Source organism: Hylobates moloch, unplaced genomic scaffold (genome assembly GCF_009828535.3).
Source record: "Hylobates moloch isolate HMO894 unplaced genomic scaffold, HMol_V3 SCAFFOLD_8, whole genome shotgun sequence".
NCBI classification, from domain to species: domain Eukaryota; kingdom Metazoa; phylum Chordata; class Mammalia; order Primates; family Hylobatidae; genus Hylobates; species Hylobates moloch.
Genome location: NW_026652283.1, coordinates 20,995,011 through 21,018,471, shown reverse-complemented (window position 1 = coordinate 21,018,471; position 23,461 = coordinate 20,995,011). Strand labels below are relative to the sequence as shown.

The window sequence follows — 23,461 nt, the reverse complement described above, 5'->3', positions numbered from 1 at the left end:
TCTACTTGAATATTAAAAAGTACATCATTAGTATAAAAATACACAAAACAAAAGTGGACCAATTTTGTTTTATTTTTAACTCTCCATTTGCTATAATATAATGTACATTAAAAGAATCAGCTTTTAAAAATTTTTAAATAAAAAAATGACATTACTAATATTTTCTATTGTGTAGAGCCTGTACTTTAAACTACGATCTATGATCCCCTGCTGCCTTTGCCATGTAAATTTTACAGTATCTCTGCCTGAAGATGAATTAATTCAGGTAATTAAGATTTAGTCCATTATTAAATAATAGTCTTTATCTGATCTGTTTTATTATTTTCCTTATTATCTGTTTCATTATCATAATTTTGCCATAATTAAATAACTTAAACATATACTAGTTTACCTCACAATATTAAAAAATATATGTTAGTATGCATTAGGCCATATGTGTTTCTTTTTCTGAACTTTAGTTATCTGAAGGGTAAGCACACGTATGCTTCAGCATGTATACAGTAGGATCTGTACCCATCATGTGGGATTTCACCAGTTGCCATTTTTTAGAGAAAGTTCTTGAGCTCTTTCTGGAATATCTAGATTAGGTATAACTGTTTGGCATAGTTGTAGTTTGTGTATCTGAATTTATATATAATTCTGGTTGAGGATTTTAACCAGAAAAGGTATTTGGTATAGGTTGTTCCGTGGTACTGAAAAAAAATATGGAAGAAACTTAGTTTTGGCAGTGATTATTTTGCTAAGCATTACTGTTTTTATAATTCTAGGTTACAGTCACAGCAGTCGCAATAACTTTTGACAAAAATCAGGCTTTACAAACCACAAAAACCCCTGTTGAAAAGTCATTGCAAAGAGGTAAATCTTTACTGGATAGGAAGTCCAGTTTGTGTTTGTCTGTGTTATGGTTCAGTGATAAAATATAGAGGACAGGTGGATTCAATAAATTACTTGTTTCTTGAAGAATATTTGCTGCTTTTTCTGTTCATCTTTATGAAGATAACTGTGTGGATAAGCGTATGGCTGACTTGATATTTTTCACACATGACTGGCTGGTATTTGACTGATATTTACATAGAGAATGCTGCTGGTTTTTTAGACTTAAATTATAGCGTATTAATTCTGCAGTAATATAAGGGTTTCTATACTAAGATCTCTGGCAAGGTCTTCAAGGCATCTGAGGACCTACTGATGTAGTAAGCACAATTGTGTGCCTGTGTATTATTTTCAGGACAAGTTCCGTAGTGTTCAACAGATTCACAAAGGTGGCCTTATTAATCCAGTAAAATTTAGGAAGCAGTATTCTTAATATATTCTGAAGAAATCCAAATTATTGGAAACTGTTCTGAAAAACACACAATGGGGGATACTATACTTTCTTGTATAGTTTGAATGATTTACTGGCTAAATGAAATATTCCTGATTAGTCCTAAACTTTTAAAAGTTGATTACATTCTACATATATAGCATTGATAAGATTTGAGCAGTGAGTTAACGTCAGGTAGATGTATTAAATGATTATGTGTTCAGATATTTATCAAAGAAGACATGTAACCGGTTTAAGTATCATAAAGCTAGTAATGGACAAAGTGTAGGATATTAATTATTATCTAGCATTTATTATTTGCAAAGCACTGTGCTAAGTGAGTTACAGATATTAATCTCTTAAAGCGTCACAACAGTCATACCAGGGAAGATAGCACCAGTCTCCGCATCATGCAGATGAAGGGTTTCCACGGGAGAAATCAAGGAGAAAATGACCAGAATAAATTGGGGCGGGGAGATGGAGCTGAGAATATGTATATGTATGTTGTCACAGATTCTTAATTTTAAAAAATTAATAATAGATCATTACTAAATAACTGATATTTTTCTTGCCTTTCTAGCCTCTACAGATAATGAAGAACTTTTACAATTTCCACTGGAACTATGTTCAGATTCACTTCCTTCTCATCCTTTTCCACCAGCTAAAGGTTGGTTAAGTGAGGGAAAAAGCAAACACAAATCCTGGTTTCTAGATCCTTTCACTGCTTCTTCATTATAGGCAATCTTACTACCCTTGAGGTGAAAATTTATCCTTCATTCCCTCATTACATATTTCTTCATATTCATAAAGGGGAGAAATTAATGTTCCTTTTATTTTAATTTCTCAAGTAATTTCACTGTAAGTTATTAAGGTAATTTTTCCTATGATATTCCATTCTCATACCTTAATGTATTAAAGCTTTATTTTCAAAGGTTTGGATTTCCCACTGTAACTATTCACACATAGAATACTTGATATTTTATATTATATTTGGTACGTTTTTCCAGCAACAATTAAACCTTCACAAAAAGTTTTGGATTTTCACAGACAACAGAATGCTTTTTTTTTTCAGAAGATATGTGAAGAGGTTTTGAGTGGGAGTAGTACAAGTGAGAAAGGGATGAGCTTCCTGTCTTTGCTGTGGCGATAATTGAAGAACATTGTTATGTACTTACATAAGACACTGCCATGTTTTTTTCCAGTGCAAATTGATAGCTCCTTAATTTAATAGCAATAAATCTATTTTGATCTGCATAATCTTTGGAGAAAAGTGGGAGGTATTGTTTTCCATTTCTCATCTGATTTTAGTATAATTTTTGTTACAAAAAAATTTAAAATTACTATACCTTATTTTGTAGCATTATGTATTAGACAAATGTAGTATGTGTTTTTCACTAAATTTATTTTGAGAAATGATACAGTTATTTGAAATCAGCTATTCAACTTTTATGTCTTATAATACAATGGATATTATTTGATGATTCATACTTGTTATTTGATACCAAATTATTTATAATACAGAATAGTTTTATATTCACTTTGCATATATGTCAATAGAATCTTTATTAAATCAGTACAGTCTGTTTATATAGATAAATAGATCTTGTCTCATATTTCGAAGACAAAAAATAAGCTGCTTCTAGATTCTGAACTTTGTAACGTGGTAACTGTGGTCCTTTTTCCTTTTTGTCATCACCTAAAATTCTGATTTAGAACTCCATAGGGATTTGTAGCATATCTCAATGTCCTTGAAAGAATAGAGAGGAAAAATCAAATTCAAAGGTAATGTGAGTTCAGATTTATGTATGAAATACAGCTTCCAGGCAGAAAGCAGAACTGTCAAGAGTCTTCTTTGGGCCGGGCCTGTTGGCTCATACCTGTAATCCCAGCACTTTGAGAGGATGAGGTGAGAAGATTGCTTGAATCCAGGAGCTTAAGACCAGCCTGGGCAACACAGTGAGACCCCAACTCTACAAAATAAATAATTAGCTGCATGTGGTGGTGTGCACCTGTGATCCTAGCTACGTGGGAGGCTGAGGTGGGAGGATTGCTTGATCCCAGGAGGTTAAGGCTACAGTGAGCTGTGATTGTGCCGCTGCACTCCAGCCTGGGCGATAGGAGGAGACCGTCTCTCAAAAAGAAGAAAAGTCTTTCTTGAACTCACTATACAGCAAGTTTTTTTTTTCTTTAACATCTACTTTTTACAGAAATTTGTATTTATTCAGGATTAGTTCCAAATCACTTCTAGGTATAATTTCATTTATCCTTATCCTGCAATAGGGGCCAAAAAAAAAAAAAAAGCCCTAAAACCTAATCGACAAAGGTTTGATTGATTTTCTGTAGGAAAAGGTATTTGTGGACTTGGGGTCCCTATTAGCTCTGTTTTACTATGTGGTTAATACCTACTGAATTCTGCAGAAGATTAGATTTAAGCTGTCTAAGTTTGCCTTGTCTATAAGGACAACTTTCCACCTCTGCAGTAGCTTTCAGAATGTTTTCAAAGGAATTATAACTGGTGCTTATGTGATCGTTAGTATGTGGTATGCAAAATGATACTTTGTGGACTAAAAAACAAGAAAATAAGAATTTGAGTAGAGTAAGTCCTATTTGAACAGTACCTAAAATATTTGCAACTCCTTTTAGGGAGAATTGAGAGGGACCATGAGGTAGGTTGGAAAAGCAACCAACCTGTGTTTTCTCAGTTCTGCCGTGGATTAGGCATGAGAACTTGGACCAATTGCTTAACGTCCTTGAGCCTCAGTTCGTCATGTGTAAAATATGAAAAGATTAAGATTCTCTCTAACCTTTAAAATTCCTCGGGTTTCTGTAGTTTATGGTTCTTCAATTATTAACATATTCCCATTTTCAAAAAGTAAACCAAAAGCTAAATTAGTCCCCAAGGTCACACTGAGCTTCTATATTTAATTTAAGTGTGTTCAGCTGGGCGTGGTGACTCATATCTGTAATCCCAGCACTTTGGGAGACTGAAGCAGGCAGATTGCTTGAGCCTAGGAGTCTCTTCTCTACAAAAAATACAAAAAATTAGTCATGCATGATGGTGTGCCTGTGGTCCCAGCTACCCAGGAATCTGGGTGGTAGAATCACCTGAGCCCAGGGAGGTTGAAGCTACAGTAAGCTGTGATCGTGCCACTGCACTCCAGCCTGGGCGACAGAGTGACGCTGTCTCAAAAAAATAAAACAAAATAAAAAATGATTTCAAATAACTTTTAATCAATTAAACCAATAATTTTAATTTTAAATTCTGCTCCTCTGAACCATAGAGGTTTGTCAGAGGTACCTCATGGCCTTCCAGGAGGCAGAGTGAAAGGGAGCAGAGAAGGATGGGATTGAGGGTAGGTCTCTGGATCCCCTACTTTTCTGAAACAGCAGCTTTGATTCCGTGTGTTTTTATACATCCATCTTCTGTATGTGATTTCACTTGAAGAAAGGGTCTCAAAAAGTTTGAAAACCATTGATGGATTATGCCACCCTTTATTGTCATCATCATCATCAGACCGTCACATCTAATACTAATATATGTAAAACTTTTTATACTAAGTGCTTAACTGTAAAACCTATGTGCTTTTCCTTGAATATTGCATTGTAAAATCATCAGTAAACACTTAAAAGTGTATCTGTACCTTTCTGTCAATATTTCTATAGTTTTGTAAATTGTGGTTTATGTTGCATGCTTATTTATCGTCTTGTGCTTCCTCAAGTCTTTTCAGGAGGACATAGGCTAAATACAGTTTTTAAAGCTATCTCAAAATGTTTTGGAAAATTTGAGGGTAAGATAGGTTATGAAAAGTTCTGAAAAATATAATAGAGTCTTAAAAATGGAGTAATGGAGTGTTGTAACATGACAGAAGACAATGTCTGGAAAAATTCCAGAATAGCAATTTAGCAGAAATAGGAAGAGAGGAAGGTAAGAGTGTTAGGGATAAATGCTCAAAAGACTTCTCTGCTTTTTAAAATATGCAACCATAAGAGGCTTAGAAGTCAGTTACTAATACCGATAAATAAAAGTATAGTTTTTTAATCGTTTTGTTAAGTTAAATAAGCCGATAGCTTTTTTTTTTTACTTTCAGGAACTTTGAATTCCAGTTTATATTTTATGTTTTTAATCACAAATAGGATGATTGTTAAAATTTTTTATTTCCTTTTATATTGACTAGGGGATTAGTTTCAAGAGCTAAGCATAGTATGTTTATTAATATTTCCATCTTTTTACTTGTAGATAAACCTTTCATTGTCTTTTTGTGTTATTGAAAATGGGTGGATGTCATGTAAAGAAATGTTGCTTCAATAACATGTATCTTAATTCACTGTGTAGAGTAAGCCTGGGCCTGAATTGTCCATCCATGTTCAATTTTTTCTTTCCATCGTTTATTATATTTGGTTTTGTTTTTAAAGGTAACAAAGTAGTTTGATGTATGTCTCAAATTTGCTGGTTGTCTTGATTTTTCTGATTTGATATATTAACTGGTGCTGAGCCTAAATAATTTATTAAAGGATAGATGATATGGTATCCACATAAATTATTTATGTTTATACAAGAGTGTGTTATGAGAAAAATGATAGCTGTAGCAAATTTTTAATATAATTTTCATGGTTTTTTCTCATCATCGATATCCAAACCCGAGTTTTTCTCTGAAATGATTTTCAAGAGACTTTAAAAATAATGTGTGTATATATATAGATATATAGAAAAAAAGAATGAGCAAAATGGGGGGAGTCTGGGTTGAGGTCTGGGAGAAGAGTAAAATCAGCGAGATTTTTCTCATAGATTTCAGTTTATCTCAAGAATTTTATACATGTAATTTTTATAAAAGGTTAGCATATTACTTTAGAGAAATATCTAAAGGCTTACATCTTGAGCTATTAGTTGCTGTATTGTAGGGCTTAAGAACTTATATTAGACAAGTGTGTATAAATCATATACTACTTTAAATATATTTCAAGTTCTTAAAAAATATTACCTAAGGTAGGATAATAGTTTTCATTAAAAGACTGATCGTTTAAAAATTAAAAAGGTTTAATTAAGTCAATTTTAGTTTTAAATACCGTTGAGTGAAACTGTATAGAAGACTCTTTTTTTTTAAATACCCACCTTGTTTCCTGCTTTCCTTTTGCCTTTACTAGAGTACTTTCCTCGTGTTCAGAGGCATAAGCTATAGGCTGGCAGGAATACTCTATTCATTACATTAGCTGCTGACTGCTGTGGCAAGCATAGGTTAAAATCTGGATTTCAATATAAAAACAAGTTGGCTTATACCGACAATACATTGTACTTCAGAATTAGGTGTCTACGTCAGAAGTTTTTTATTGTAGGCTAGAAGAGTTACTTTTTCTTTGTTAAACCAAATTAGATTTTTTTTCTTTTTAGAGACAGTCTCACTCACAGATCTAATTTTAAAATAGTTTCACTGTTTGAATTTAATGTCTTGCTAACATTATTTTAAAATAGCAATTAGAAGTGTACATTTGTAAAAAGTACAGAAGTTATCTTTTACTTTTCCTGCCAACTAACGGTTTGAATTCTTATGACTATATATAATTCCTTATACTAATTAAAAGCATTTTTATATATTAATAGTCCATTGCATGTCTGTTATTACTATTTTTTTAAAAATATATTTTGTCACTATGACCAAGTGGCAGCAACAATAAAAAACAGCTAAAATTCTTGATGTTATTGGATGGCCAAGTAATCAATGGCAAGTTTTAAAAGGAAAGAGATGCTCAGGGGAAGAGAATACAAAAAACAGAAACTAACTAGAGGAAAATGTGTGAAAAACTCATCCCAGAAATGGGAAGGAAGGAAGGACGGAAGGCAAGAGAACTGATGGAGAAGTAGGAATAAAGAATCTTTATCTCTGTAGCTTCTTCAAGGCAGCTTGGGGACAGTGAAATCCACAGTTAGAGGAAGAGGGAGTAAAAAGCAAAGGAAAATTGCTTTGAGTTACTGACAGAAAATGGATTATTTGGAAGAGAAGCTATAAAAGATAGGAGTGAGAGGGAGATTGCATTCTTGGAAATGGAAGCAGGAAACTGTAAGAAGGGGATTGAAGAAGAAAGACAAGTGGTTCAGGATGTCATACACCTTTAATTAGAAACTTAAATGACCCAAATAGGGAAGTTAATTGTCTTTGTTATCTAATATATGTACTACCTAGGTATCACAGTTGAATTTTTCCCTTGTAAACTGTCCAAATTGAAGCTAGTTCTGTCTTTCTGTGTGCCTTAGTAATTTACAACTGTAATATGGCAGTTGCCTTATCAATTCATCAATATTTGAGTATTGTTATAGATCAGGTTTATACTGAATATTAGATATATCATTTGTCTACCCCAGTCATGAAGTTAGATTTTATACTTATAAAGCATAACTAATCAATGCATTATCAATTGATGGAAATTTCTAAAGAAACATAAAACCCAGTTTTGATCATAATAAAACTGAGAATGCTTAAAGGGAAAATAAAACATAAATTATAATGACTCCCAACTGCATATATTTTAATCTGTCAGAGAATCATTTCCAAATTTGTAGGAAGTTTTTTAGTTTTAGTAACTTTTAAAAGACATTCAGATAAGATTTTCTCAAATATTTTTTAATTATTTAGAGCAAAGATGATCTGCAAATTCTAATGATATAAAGTGAATAGATAGTCAAAAGAGGTACTGATCAGTGTAGAAATTTATTCCTGTATTTATCTTTGTTTGTTTGGTACTACTGTGACAAAATACTTGAGACCGTGTAATTTATAAAGAACAGGCATTTATTGACTCAGTTCTGGGGGTTGGAAGTCCCATATCAAGGAACCAGCACCTGGCAGGGGCCTTCTTGCTGTGTTATCACAGGGCAGAAGGGCAAGAAGAGAGCAAGAGGAGATCAAATCTCCCTTTTTATAATGGCACCAATCCCACCCATGAGGGTGGAGATCTGGCCTAATCAGGCCTTAAATGTCCTACCCTTTTTTTTTTTTTTTTTTTTTTTAATCTGAGACAGGGTCTTACTCTGTCCCCCAGGCTGGAGTGCAGTGCTGCAGTCTTTGCTCACTGCAGCCTTTACCTCCTGGGTTCAAGCGATCCTCCCACCTCAGCCTCCTGAGTAGCTGGGACCACTAACACCCCCTTGCCTGGCTAATGTTTATCTTTTTTTGTAGTGATGGGGTTTCAACATGTTGCCCAAGCTGGTCTCGAGCTCCTGAGCTCAACTGACCCGCCCACTTAGGTTTCCCAAAGTGCTGGGATTACAGTTGTGAACCACTGCCCCTGGCCAGAATGTCCTACTTCTTAGTACTGTTACAATGGCAGTTAAATTTCAATGAGTTTTGGAGGGGCCTACATTCAAATAATCGCTGCAGCTAACAAATACCTTTGCCATTGGTTACGACAAGTTATTTAGAAGAATGGAAAAGTCTCAGACTTGAGACGTACTGGAGAATGTCTGTTTGAGGGAGGAAGAATCCTTTTTGTCATTAATATGCTCATTTCCACTAAGCTGCTTTTAACCTGGGTTAGTTTCCCTCCCACACCACTAGACAAGGGGCTTGTTAAATATTGCTAGAGTGTGCTAGGAGAATAATAAAACCATAGCCCTGTTTTGCTTTGCTAAGTTTCTAGGGTCATTTATTTGGGGCTTGCAGGGTTATCACTTAATGGTGACTTAAAAAAAAGCAAAATAATCTTCTTCTTGCATTAAATGGGAAACCAAATTATAATAGAAGCAGACTGTTGTGTGGCTTGAGACTCTGATTGCAGCTAGAAGGGGGATCTTTACATGAAAAGCATTTGTTTCAGACTCTTCCATGTAGATCTACAAATGGCACGCAACTGAGCACAACTCAACAAAGCCTGAAAGACTTTTAAGGAGATTTCTACCCTTGAATAATGAACTATGTTGTTTTTAATTTAGTATTAGCCTAGAGATTGCATGTTGTTTTATTTCTTTTAAACCAGAACTCCCAGTTGGTCAGAGAGCCAGACTGCATGTATCTGCAGTACCTTCTCTTTTGAAAAGCCTATCACCTGGGAAGCCAAACTGATCAGGAGGAGCAGAGGGCCTGGGAGTCTGAGGTCATCAGACATTTGAGGTATTCAAACCAGTCCAAGGTGCTGATGTCTATCTGCTGCTGGGACCAGCTGGCCTTGGGCCTCTTGGGCCTTTTTTTCTGGGAGAAAAATTAAGATAGCAAGTATGTTAAAAGATGAACCTGCTCTCCCTAAGTGAAATAAAAAATCTTCTCCCTTAAAAACTTTGGTTTTTCAGATTTTTTTCAGATGCATTCATATTTGAGGGCAGGGAATAAACATTTTCCCTCCCTTTTTTCCCTCTTCGCCCTTTATATAAATTTTACTGGGTAAAAATAATACATGTATATCGTGAAAAATTCGAATACTACAAAAATCATATAGTCCAGAATAAAGCTCTCTTCTCTGTTTCCTTCCCCAAGAGGCAACTACTTTTAGCAGTTTACTGTCTGTCTTTCAAAGACACCCTATTCATGCTTTTTAAAAAACACAAGTATTTTACATATCATTGTATACCTTGTTTTTTCCACTTGATGTTAGAGATGGGAACAGATATTTAATACATACTCAGGTAAAGTATGTATAATACTCATACATTTGCCATTAAAATATATGCAGTTCCTACTAGGGAATTCCATATTACTCAGATAATATCAAGGTATAGAAAAGATTTTCGTTTTAGTGATTTTTCAGTAATTTTTAAGCCATTCCTCTTTCCCCTGTAGTTTAAAAAAATGCACAGAATTCCTAATGCCAGCTATATGTTCTGTAATTCTACACCAACCAAATCTGTACTGCACAAGATATATGAGAGCCTCAGGACTCTCTTGGGATATGTAAGTTAGGGGTAGGACAGTTGGTGTCCCAGTCTCTCCATTGAGTCTTGTTTCTGTGCTGAGTGTCCCTGCAGATCTGGTAAGCCTATGAATGTCAGGTCTGTGCTGGTCTTTGTATAGGTCCCATCTCCTCCTGGACTTCCAAAGTCCCTCAAGATCCTGAATCAGGAGGACTTTTCCTATCTAGATCTCCAGTCAGTGAGCATGATGGTCAGGGCATGTCCACAGCATGGTATCCTCATAGGCCTTTCGTGGACACCACTGGTGATCCCTTTTATTCATCAGCTCTGTATATGCTGCAGTATTAGCTAGTGGTCAGTTGCTTTATAAAAACTGTGGGCCAGGTGTGGTGGCTCACACCTGTAATCCCACCACTTTGGGAGGCCAAGGCAGGCGGATTACCTGAGGTCAGGAGTTCGAGACCAGCCTGGCCAATATGGTGAAACCCATCTCTACTAAAAATACAAAAAAATTAGCCAGGCATGGTGGTGGATGCCTGTAATCCCAGCTACTTGGGAGGCTGAGGCAGGAGAATCACTTGAACCTGGGAGGTGGAGGTTGCAGTGAGCTGATACTGTGCCACTACACTCCAGCCTGGGCAACAAGATGAAAACTCTGTCTCAAAAACAAAAAAATTGTGTTGATGGGGCATGGTGAGATACTTGCATTGTATTTTCAATTAGCAGCAACATTCTATGGTAGAAACATTCTGTACAAATAATGTTTTGAAAAGTTGTTTTATTAATTTAAGAATGTTACCAAAAAATCAACACACTAAGTAGAAATGAAAAAAACGTATCTATCTATCTATCTATCTATCTATCTATCTATCTATACTTAAACTATACTATACTAAGCCAACCTAGTTATTCTCAGTGCTTTTCATGAGTTATTTCTAAATTGGCAGCACTATTCTTTTAGTTGTAAAATTTTTTCAAATAAAAATTTAAATATTCTAATGTGGGTAGAACATGAGCATTAAAAATAGATTATGAAGTTTTTTTATAGTGCTATTTAAATTTGTACAATACCTTAAATACCTGTAATAAAAAATATCTGAAAATTCTGGATGCTACTGTCAGGTTACTGGAAAGGGAGTGATACTGGCTTGGGATTCCTAGTTACCTCTGTGATCACTCATTTTTTAGTTTCACAAAGTCTTGATACCACCAGAGGGAGCTGTTGCTATCGAAGTCCTCGAATGAAGAAGTTGGTGGTGAGAGTTAAGACTAGGGAGCCGCTTATGCTGATCTGTGAAGCATAATCATTATCTGTAATTTTTAATCTTATAGACTCTTCCCCACAGCAAACATTTTCCTTCCATGTTTCATTTCAGATATTCTTCCCAACACATTGACCCTTTTCTCTGCCTAGTCTCACATCCTGCTTTCATCATACTCACATTTGTTACTATGTTTATATTTTCTTGTGACTGTAAAGCTTCTGAAACTCTTTTTGTGTTATAGTAAGCAAGTAGTCTCCTTTGGCATGGTATTTATGAACTGAGCTAGTTTTCATTTATCAATAGAAACTGCATTTTAAACCTAAGTGCTTTTATTTGGTTTGCTTTTGCAATGAAGCCATAAAGATTTCCTCCTATTCTTCTGGCTTATAGAGGTATTAACAAATAACAAAGAAGAGGTACTGGCTTGTACTTAGCATCCGAGCTAATGTTGTTCATATTGTCTTATTAGAACACCTGGAGAGTGCAAGTTCTAACTCAGGTATACCAGCTGCACAGAGAGGTGAGTTTGTCTAATTAAGCAAATAGTCACCAAAGGTGTAAAATTCTAGTTTGGTGGTGCATAAAATTATAGACATTGCAGAAAATGCACTGGACAATATGGAATAGACACCAAAATCTGGCTTTTTTTTTTTTTTTTGTAGGTAGAATATGTTCTTTTAAAAAACATCAATTAAACTAATATTTAAATTTTTTAGTATGTTAATGGTTTCCCAGTTTCTAAGCATAAAATTTTAGCTCTTTAAAAATTTTTTTCCAGCTTAGCAGTAGTAAAAGTTATTCTTTTTAAAAGGGGGAACTTGTGAGGCTCACACCTGCCCTGACCCCATATTATCAGAGGCTTTGTTGCCCAAAATCAGACATGGAAACAAAACATTAACGAAAATGGCCCTTTGGTTTTTCTCTTACTGGTTGTAGAAAGAAGATATTTTAATAACAGATAAGTCAACTAGTAGCTTTTTAAAATATATTCTTCAAAATTTGATTCTCTTTTTTATAATTTTAGTAAAACTAGGGAAATGAATTATTATTCACAAAGCTTTGATTATAAAATAAAATAGAAACCACTGAAATATTGTAAATTAAGAAGAATAGGAAATAAAGTTAGTTAAAGCACAGTATGTGGTCCTTTCATTGATATTTATGTTAGACCCCACTCAGGCTCTCCCTAGGAGACCACACAACTATGACATCACCAAAAATGCTCAGCCTGCTAACTGAGAACTTGGTTTTGGACAAATCAGTGTCTAAAGCTTGACTCTTTACTATCTGTCTTATCTGACCTGAAAAGGACCATTCTTTTTCTGAGTTACAGTTAAATTACATCATCAAAGGAGTGTTAAGATGAGTAAGAGACATCATCCATATTTTTTTCTTTGTTTTTTTCTTTTGTTTTCTGTCTGTGTTTTCAGCAACGTCAGTTGATTACAGTTCCTTTGCAGACAGATGCAGCAGCTGGATAGAGCTCATTAAACTGAAAGCTCAGACCATAAGGCGTGGATCAATTAAGACAAGTAGGCGGATGTTTCTACCACATTATGATAATCTGAGAAACATATCCCTGATTTCCCAGTGGTGAAAGCTAGACCTTACTACCCAGTAATAACATTGCCAATCCATCATGTATTAGAGTGTGAAAGCTGCAGACTGTAATGGTCATTTAGGAAAAGCTTTTGAAAGGCCTTTAGATTTATTAGTTTTACCTATAGAATTGTGTTTTTGAAATTTTCCTTTTTGTGCAGGTATTCTTAAAAGTATATAAATAGATATTATATCATTCTAGTTGGAAGTAAATTACCAACTCTCTTACTGAAAAGACGTGTTTCCAGGACCCAAGGTACTATTTAGTATGTGGCATCTGTCGGTTTATTAAGTGTGATATGCAGAGGGCTAAACTAATAAAGAATTTATGGTGAGAAAGTAGTTATTACCTTACTGCTAGGATCAGAATCATTACTTACATGTTATCTTTACCCTATGTGTTTTGGTAAATTTTGAGGTAAATATATTTGAGTGAAAGAGCTTACCGTACATTAAAAGGGGGAAAAAACTACATTTCACAAGAAATAATATAGGATGTGAAACCAGCCAGATCTGGTTCTGAATCCTAGAAGTGCCATTTTAATAGCTATGAGACCTTGGGCAAGTTACTTAACTTCTCTAACCTTCCATTTCCTCATGCATGAAATGGGGATGATGATGATAACCTGTGTTTTTGGGTTGTTGTAAGGATTATATATGTATATATATATATATATATATATATATATATATATATGTCTGGCTTATGGCAGTTATTTAATAAGTGGCAGCTATTTTTTTTTTACTTTATAAACAACCAACTTTTAGCTAGCAGAGGTCATTATGTTAAGCTTTTAAAATTATGAGTTGGTTTTCAAAAAGGTTTGGAAAAAACCAATATCTTACAACTAGATAACATAAGGTTTATCTACAAGTTGACAATGATGAAGTCGTCTGAAAAAGATGGAAAAATTGCACTGGGAAATAGAACAACTTTCACACTCTCCTTGTAATAATTTGTTCCTACAGCAGATAATTTTAATGCTCTGCCGCTTTTTCTTTTTCTTCACTTTATAACCAATCATTGTGTGTGTAGCTATACTGCATCAACATTTTCTTTTGCAGGAATGCCATTTTTCTTCCAAAAGAATTCCATTCCAGCATTTCCTCTCATGTTTTTCTGTCTCTCTTTTTTAATTGCATGCAGTGCATGATAATTTCTTTTCTTTCATGACATGGCTTAGCCTCACAGACAGCTGAATGTTGTCACCACTTATTTGGAAACCTCAGGGAATAATTGTGTTACCAGCGTCTGTTCTGAATCGTTTCTCCTCTTTCTTCAATTTTAGCCGTGACAGTTGAAAAAGCAAGTCCAGTGGGTGATGGAAATTTCCGGAATCGTTCTGCTCCACCTTGTGCAAATTCCACAGTTGGGGTTGTTAAGATGACACCTCTTTCTTTTATTCCTGGAGCAAAAATAACTAAGTATCTTGGGATAATTAACATGTTTTTTATTCGAGAGACTACTTCTCTTCGGGAGGTAATTTTATAGAAGTTATTTCATTTTTTAAAAACTTTTCTCTGAAGATTTAGTAACAAAACCAAACAAGTTTCAAATTGTTATTTTTTTGCCAAAAATTTACAAATATTTATTTATATTTTAATAATCTATCTGGATTGAGTCTAGAGGTTATTTCATTTAGCAGCTAGGATTATCACAAGAATTGTGTTAGTTTTAAACCTATTTATTGTTAGAAATCTTAGAACCTTATCATATAGTAAATAAAACAAATATCTGTGTTCAAATAGAGGTTTAAAATAGCCCTGAAAGAACAGCTTCGTTTTCTCAGTAATTCAGCAATTTTTGACAGATCACATTTAGAAATAGTAGAGGACTGTATTATAGATACATGTCTAAGGAGATACTTTATGTAATTTAGCTCTACTGTTTCTTCCTCCTGAGAAAGGAATGAAGCTGCTCATTTTTTAGTCTCTCCATTAGTGTATGAGGATGACATTTCTTCAGTCTTATCTCACACTGAGTATCATTAAACTTTAATTTGGTTTTTAAATAACAAGTTGTAATATTTTACTTGATGTGGGAAAAGTTCAGAATCAGAGTCAGCCTGTTACATCTTTTATAACACAGGAATTTAAACTTAAAAAAAATATATTGTGTCATATGTTAAGGAACAGGGGCTACCAAGCAAATTAATATTGTGAATAGGGAAATTTTTTAATTACTGAGGTGTGACATCCAATAACCTTTTCAAATTTTACATCAGCTGCAGTTTGTGTTTTTAAAAAGTATATTCATTATAAAGATGACTTAGCTGTGCCCTTTTTCATCAGCAGTATTTCTATACTTTCTTAGGAATAACAGCCTGCACACTATCTTTAATGTCATACTCACCATCCTGCGCCTAGCACAGTAGCCGGCACAGAATAAACACAATATGTTTTTGTGCAAATGAATGAATAGCTTCTGACAGATTATTTAATTAATTAGATGGATGTTTTCTTTAAGGTAAATTAGGCCAGGCACGGTGGCTCACGCCTGTATTCTCACCACTTTGGGAGGCTGAGGAGGGTAGATTGCTTGAGGCCAGCAGTTCGAGACCAGCCTGGCCAACATGACGAAACCCCTTCTCTACTAGAAATACAAAAATTAGCCAGGAATGGTGGCGCACACCTGTAATCCCAGCTACTCAGGAGGCTGAGGCACGAGAATTGCTTGAACGTGAGAGGTGGAGGTTGCAGTGAGCTGAGATTGCACCATTGCACTCCAGCCCGGGTGACAGAGTGAGACTCTGTCCTTCCCCCCAGAAAAGATAAATTAGTTTTTATATCACTCTTAATTATGTTAAGATGAAAAATAAACTATCAAGATATTCTCAAAAACCTTTTGATAGAGAATTAAAATAGATGATACTTCTACATCCATTTAAATTTGACAAAGATTTGGTGCAAAAAGCTGGCATATATTATGAATTAACCTTTTCTACTTGCTCTTGGTAGCACATGGATATTAACACTATTTTGAATCCATCAAATTTTATTTCCTAAGCCTTCTTGACTACTTAAGCTCCCATACCTCAAAATGTTCCTTCTTGGTAGGTTTTCCTTCGGCAGAAACTTAGAATATTAACTGTGTAGCACAATATCCCAAATGTGTTAATTGCCTGAGTCGTTTTCTTACAGTTAATTAATATTTTAAAAATTAATCCTCTGTAGCTACTGTGTCATCAGAATTTTTTGATTTAATAAACAGGAGGAAATTGATAAAAGTCAAAGAAAAAATATACTGAACTATGATTGAGTTGGAGGCAGGCTGAAGCAACTCCCTTAATTCCTTAACTACAAAAAGAGATATCTTTACCAAACTATATGTAGGATCCTCAGGCTTTTCAGAAAGATGTGATCCAATAAAATGGTTTTCTAATACTGTATCATTTTTCCCCTTAACTTCCAGTTTAAAGTTGGGAATTTCCTCCTAGACTGTAAATAAGTCCAATAGAATTTGTGGAAACCTAGGTTGAAAAGCATTTTAAGCTATTGACTAGCCTTTGATTTCTGTTTTGGTTGTTTTTGAATATGGAAAAAGTACCCTGAACTACTGGATTTTATTTCCTAACAATTATGTATGGAATTCTTATTAGATACACCTGTTGAACTAGATGTTAGCATATAGTTGTATGCAAAACAGATACAGTCCCTGACCTAATGGAATTTACAGTCTAGTAGAACTGGAGCGTGGTAGACTTTAACAAATAATCATATAATTAGTATCTAATTACTAGGGAGAGTAAGTAATATAAAGAAATTGAACAGAGCTATCAGAGTATATGATAGAATTCAACTTAGAGTTCACAGTCAGAGAAGGTATCTCGGAAGACATTATATGTAAGTTGGGACCAAGGAGTGCATGAGTTGTTCTCTGAAAGAAAAAAAAAAAAAAACAACTGAGTGAAAAGTCTTCAGGAGCAACATGTGCCAGTGAGCCTGAAGTAGGAAAAGCGCTTGTGCATTTCAGAAACTGAAAAAAAGGCAAGTTTGATTGGAACATGGTTCAGGTTCAGAATGAGAGATATATGGATAGCAGGTAAGTTTTATTGTTTAGGCTTATCATCAATTTGTTTAAATGATGATGAGCATGATTTGATGGAGATGTTGAAGGTGTAGGCACAATTTGAATTCTTGCCCTGCCATTTATTTACTAGCTATTTGATCACAGCTAGTCATGGGCAAATTACAAATTCTCCGGGCTTCAGTTTTATCATCTGTAAAGTAAAGGTGGTAAATCCTTGCCTGGACATGTGTTCAGTCAATGTCTGTTCATTCATGCAGTAAATCCCCATTGTGAGAGAAGTTTAAGTTATTTGGTATATTAAGATAATTTAGGATGTTTTAATGTATATTCTTTGACATTTTGTATGCATTCCTATATCCATACACAAGTATATATAGGGTGATTTTCCTGTGCGTTATTATTTAGGAAGGAGGAGTCAGTGGTTTTCTCCATGCTTTTATTGCTGAAGTGTTTGCAATGGTGAGAGCTCATGTTGCTGCATTAGGAGGGAATGCTGTTGTCTCCTACATAATGAAGCAGTGTGTCTTCATGGAGAATCCAAATAAAAACCAGGTAAGATGCGGTTAAAAATTCCTGATTGGCGGGAACCTGAGAATTTCTTCCATGGCTTCCTACCCCTAACCCCCTCCAAAAGAGAATTGCTCTTTAGAGCCCTTTAAGTCTAGATGCGTAAGACATTTCAATGAATTTATTAATAACCATGGTCATACACAGTCACAAGTCAATACATGCTATTTCGACATCTCAGGTAACTAGGTATTACTCTTAATCACGTCTGGAATTTGTGCTCCTGAGTTACTGTTTCCACCCTCTTTTTGTGTAGGTGTTTAGAATACAGTGATAGCTAACTGAGGAGAGCTAAAGATATCCTTTAGTTTGGACTATGATGCTGCCTTACTAATGAAGAGTATATCATAGTGAGGCCAGACTGCTTGCTTATTTCTAATAAGTAGTGTTATTCTCTTAATGGGGATGAAAGCAGTTAGTTTAAATCTTAAAATAAATTTCTAAATTTTGTGTTAAGATAATTCACTTAAAATTGTTAAAAATTTTTTAAAATTAATTAACTATACTAAATAGTATGAAATGCCATAAAGGCAGTTCTTCCCAACCTGCTTCTCTTGGCACACATCAAAAATCCTATTTCTGTGGTCCATTGGTACTCTATGATGAATGCATGAAGCTGTATGTGGCTGCTGGTAATTGGCCCTGCGTTTCTGACCCAAGTGACTCCCCTGAGAGCAGAGGGGATCAATATCTTGGCAGACACAGAGCTTAAGAAGCTCTAATATAGACTAATTACTTATCATTTAAGCAGGAGTAAGAATGAATAGATGTGTATATGTATATATATTTTTTGCCCCACCTGTACATCTAGATAATTGTAACCAAAGACAAATCATTTAAATTCTTAGTATCATTTTTTTCATTAATAAAATTATCTTATAGTGAAAGTGAGTTGCTGTCATAAATATATAAGCAGTTTGAAAAGACATTATGGAAATGCAAAATTGTTTTAGCTTTATTTAAGAGGTGCGGTCTTGCCATGTTACCCAGGCTGGACTTGAACTCCTGAGCTCAAGCGGTCTTCCCACCTCAGCTTCCCTAGTGGCTGGGAATACTGGCACATGCCACCACACCTGACTGGTTTTAGTTTTATTTTGAAATCATGAAGTTTAATCAATTTCTTCAGAAGGGTACTTCATTTACTAAGTTCTTTTCAGGTTTTCTTGATAGTTTATACATTTTCGTAACTCATGGTATACTAAACTTCATTAACATGTTGAAGAAAAATAGTGATAAACAAAACTATGAGACAACCTTCTGATAAATTTTGGCAATGACTAAGGCACGTTAGAGGGGGAAGGGAAGCTGTGAAACATCCTAGGAGGATTTTTGGTAGATAATTGGGGCATATCTAAAGCTCAGTGAGGCTACTGCAGTTCTGGATTTGCAGCCAGCTTATTGATAAGAATTGGAGTGAAGGAGATTGTGTGGAGTGGTCAAAAGGGGTACATGGGGAGAAGAAAGATTGAGAAAGGAACAGTGAGAAAGGCAGGAGAAAAACCAGGAGGGCTGAGAACTACCTCTACACAGATCATTTGAAAGTAGAAGTAGAAACCAGGCATATCCCGAGGAGGAGTATTTGATATCATTTGATATGATCTGGTCATAAAGAAAACATCTATTAGATCTGGAAATTATGTTCAACTGGATCCTTCTTTGTAATAATTTATTTGATATAGGAGGATTTTCCCTACTTTAAGAATCCTTTTTTGCTTGATTACTTTGTATTTGAGATTGAGATTTGTAGTTTTGGGTTTTTCCCAGTGTTAAATTTATACAACTTGTTTACTGACTTAACTAGCACCTTAACAAGTGCCTCAAAATCAGCTTATCCAGAATAGAACTTATCTCTATGCCTCAGTTTTCTCATCTATAACATTGGGATAAAAATTGGGGAAATCATGAGTTAATATATGTAATGTGCTTAGTGCTGGTGGATAGTAAGCACTGTAAAAGTTGTTACTATTATCTTTTAAATGTTTGTCTTCAGTGATTTTTTAAAAGACAAAGTCATCCTTCTTAATATGTCATACAAGGTCTTCCACATTCTCAGGTCTCTACCTTTTCAGACTCATCTGTTGCCCTCGCCACCTCTCCTAACATACCCAAGACGTAGATTGAATTGTTTGGTTTTCCAAAGGAACTGTGCTTTTTTTTTTCTTTTTTCATTTCTGATACTTTGTAGTGTTGATATTAACTCCATTTTGTAGGTGAAAAAAATTGAGGGTTAAAAAACTTAAGTTTGGTATGAGGCTATAAGCAGAAAAGCTAGAATATACCCAGATTTTCCACCACCAGTCGTCTTCCTCTGTACCCAAATAATAACTGTCAATGGCTGATTACCGCTGACGTGTACACATCATATCAGGTGCCATGATTTATGTCATTAGCTTTTTCCCCCACTTTTATGTGAGATCTTACATATACACAAAAAATGTAGAGAATTGCACACATTCTTACACATAACCCTCAGCTTAAGAAATAAAATATTAAAAATATGGTTGACGCCTCAGTGGGACTGTTTCCTCTTTATACGGAATGAACCATCTTAATTTTGTTGTCATTCCTATGCATGCCTTTATATCTTAAAAAAATTAATTGTAGTCTTATTTTGTATCTAAAATGTTTTAATATATTTTTGAATAGGTAGTACATGATTCAAAATTCAAAAAGGTATGAATGGAAAAGTCTCTCCTTGTCTGCTGTTCCAGCCAGTCAGTTTTCTTCCCCACATGCAACCAAATTTTTCATTTTTGTTTTTTTTTGGTAACTTCTAGAGATGTAACACTCCAGAGTGTGTAACCAGAGAGATTTTATACATACAAGCAGATATATATAAATATCTATTCTTTTATCTCCCATGTGAATATAAGTGGTAGCTTTACAGTACATATTGCTCCTCAGCTTTCTCTTTCACCTGATTTTTCTTGGCAATGTTTTCATTTCAGGACATAAAGATTACCTTTACTGTTCGTTACAACCACATAACACTCCATGATATAGGTTGATCGGAATTTCTTTAATTAGTCCCCTGCTGATAAACATTTAGGTTGTTTTCAGTAAATGTTGTGCTAATACATACAGTGCTACAAAAACAATGTGATACATAAGTGATTAGCACAAGTGTGAGCATCTCTGTAGGGAAAATTTCTTAAAACAGAATTGCTAGGTCAAAGTAGTACCTTTGTAATTTTCATAGAGATTTCCAAAGTTCCCCTTATTGAGATATTTTGCACATTCTTTATATAAATATAGAAGGATATATATAATTATGTAAATGATTTTATATTGTATATATCATTTTGCAAATTGTTTTTAATATATCGTAAGATTTACCCATATTGATTGAGCTTTAGGTCATTTTTCACTTCCATATAGTATTTCAGGCATGAATATTCCACAGTTTATTTTCATTTCCCTTTGGATGAGCATTTAGTTTGTTTCTAGTATTTTGCTAAACATGATGCAGTGAAAAGTTACTTATTAATTTTTGTTGCATACGTGTCCAAGATTTCTCTAGGGAACACATATACATGGAATTAACGGGTCACGGAGTGTGTTCTTTTTCTGCTTTAGGAGATGGTTCTTTTCAGGATGGTTGCACTTCCTGCTGCAGTGTTAAGTGTGTTGCTGTTGTCCCATGTCTTTGTTAACACTTGGTAGTATTCAACTTTTACATTTTTTTTGCCAATATATATGAAGTGGTGTCTCATTGTCATTTTAATTGTGTATCTCTAATAGCGGGCTTGAATATGTTTTCATATGTTCACGGGAGCGCCTTGAGTTTTCTTTCCTGTGAATTGCCCTCTTATCCTTTTCTCATTTTTCTGTTGGATTACCTATCTTTATCCTAATGATTTAGAAGCCTGTGCTTTTTTGGCTGTACTGCCCCTTATGTAATAGAGGAGTATGAACGTGTTGAGTGTAACTGAACCTGTCCTGTTTGTTGTTCTTATAGGCGCAGTGTCTTATAAATGTAAGTGGTGACGCAGTGGTTTTTGTTCGTGAATCTGACTTAGAAGTGGTGTCATCTCAGCAACCTACTACCAACTGCCAGTCATCATGTACTGAAGGCGAAGTTACAACCTGAGGAAAATTAGGAAAAAAGAGCTCAACTAAATGAAATTCATCAATCTCTGTTATTTTGTCATTAATTATCTTCTTAGACTTAAAATTGAACTTGAGATAAATAAGGAAGAATTGAGTAGATTTGATTTGCCTGGAGTCTTTTGGAGGCATGAGAATTTTCTAATCTTGACATTTTGTTTGCCTGTTCTAGACAGGCCCTGTGGGGTCTTGACCCTTCAGTAAGTTAAGATAAATTTTTAAAAGAACTGTAGCAAAGATGGAACCTTTGTAATTTATGTTGATTTTAATAAAATCATAATTTAAAAAATGAAATGGGAAGATTGTTAGGAAATTAGGATAGCTACTCTAGTGTAATTTAGAAAAACTAAGCAAGAGATTCTCCAGTTGTTAGCGAGTAAGCACTCTGATTTGAGAAATGTGTGGGGACAATGGAGAAAAGTTTTCAGAAAACTACTATGTAGATTTCTGAATGTGTTTTATTTTGCTGAGGAATTCGGTAACAACTGAAAGGGAAAAGTGCTTCAGCCATCTTTTGAAAACAAGTTAAAATTCTGGAACTTGTATCTGTAATGCATCCTAACTCTTGTAAAAGAAAATAATTTATCATAACTGGTGTCCTTTCATTGAAAGTTTTAATACTGTCTCTAAGGAGGGAGGAAAAGATTATTATATAATTTTATAACTGGCAACATTTGAGTTAGTATTGACTTTGTCTAAAAGAGGCTTGACTTCAACCGGGATAAAAATGTCAGTGAATTTTGTTAAAGTAGTAAAAATACAGTTGACTTAGTAGGAACATAAAATTATTTTCTAGTAAGATAATATTGCACTCCTACCAAATAGGATTTTAGTAATATCTGAGGGATTGTTGATGGTGAGTTAGACTGTATTTGGCATAGAATTTGGAAATGTAACTTGAATGTAAATATGCTGCAAAATGTTGAATGTATACATAGAAAGACTTTTTCTGTCGACGCCAAATGCCCGTTGTAAATGAACCTTAAATATTACATTCCTCCTTTGCACAATAATATTTCTTTATAACACTTATGATTTTTTTCCCCCAGGACAACAAACTGCCCTTAAGAGTCATTTCCTTGTTATCACAGGTGTCAATATTTTTCTGTATTTTGTTTATAATTTTATTTTTTAAATAAAAAGTTTATAAAAATAAACTGGAATATTCCTAAATCTCTTTTTTACCTCCATCATATACTACTGTCAATTTTCTGAGTCACTTTCTATCTGATCATCTCCATTCATTTCTTCCGTCAACAAACATCTGTTGCGCACCTATTAAATGCAAGGCCCTGGCCTTAATTTTGGAAGGAGTGTGTGTTTGTAATTTTGGCTCTTTCATTGTTTCAGGGTAGGTAGGTATTCATTCAACAACTGTTTATTGAATGCCTGCTAGATGGCAGGGCACAGTTTTAGGCAGTGAACGAAACACACAAAAGTTCTTCCTTATAGAGCTTACAGTCAGTGTCTACATAGGTAAATAATTTGTAAGATGTGGTAATGTAGTATTTTAATAATTGCTAATATTTATTGAATGCTTACTATGGGCAGCCAGTCTAATAAAGATGTTTTTGTATTAACTCTTTTAATCCTTATGGAAACCTTATTGTTAAGCACCAGTTTATAGTTGAGGAAGCTGAATTGAGAGTTTATGTGAGTTGCCCCAAAGACACAGTAAATAGTGGAGTCAAGATTCCAGCACAGGCAATTTGGCTCTAAAACCTACACTAGTAAGTGAGAAAATGTGAGTGTAGCTT

At 34.5% G+C, this 23,461-nt stretch overlaps 1 protein-coding gene across 27 annotated transcripts in view; it reads left to right on the top strand.

Moving 5' to 3' along the window:
• The window catches only part of C2CD5 (C2 calcium dependent domain containing 5), a 96,659-nt gene extending 73,798 nt beyond the window's left edge, over nucleotides 1-22,861 (top strand). For 13 of the 27 annotated variants that reach the window (XM_032159812.2, XM_032159813.2, XM_058443485.1 and 10 more), the window contains 8 exons: nucleotides 176-265; nucleotides 768-855; nucleotides 1,884-1,970; nucleotides 11,871-11,921; nucleotides 12,832-12,933; nucleotides 14,290-14,480; nucleotides 17,436-17,582; nucleotides 21,556-22,861. In XM_032159812.2, coding sequence (XP_032015703.1) covers nucleotides 176-265; nucleotides 768-855; nucleotides 1,884-1,970; nucleotides 11,871-11,921; nucleotides 12,832-12,933; nucleotides 14,290-14,480; nucleotides 17,436-17,582; nucleotides 21,556-21,687 — 888 coding nt within the window. In that variant the 3' untranslated portion in view covers nucleotides 21,688-22,861. The remainder of the gene's footprint in view (nucleotides 1-175; nucleotides 266-767; nucleotides 856-1,883; nucleotides 1,971-11,870; nucleotides 11,922-12,831; nucleotides 12,934-14,289; nucleotides 14,481-17,435; nucleotides 17,583-21,555) is intronic. The other 14 variants (XM_058443493.1, XM_058443495.1, XM_032159810.2 and 11 more) reach the window with 2 other exon arrangements.
• Nucleotides 22,862-23,461: the final 600 nt, after the last annotated feature.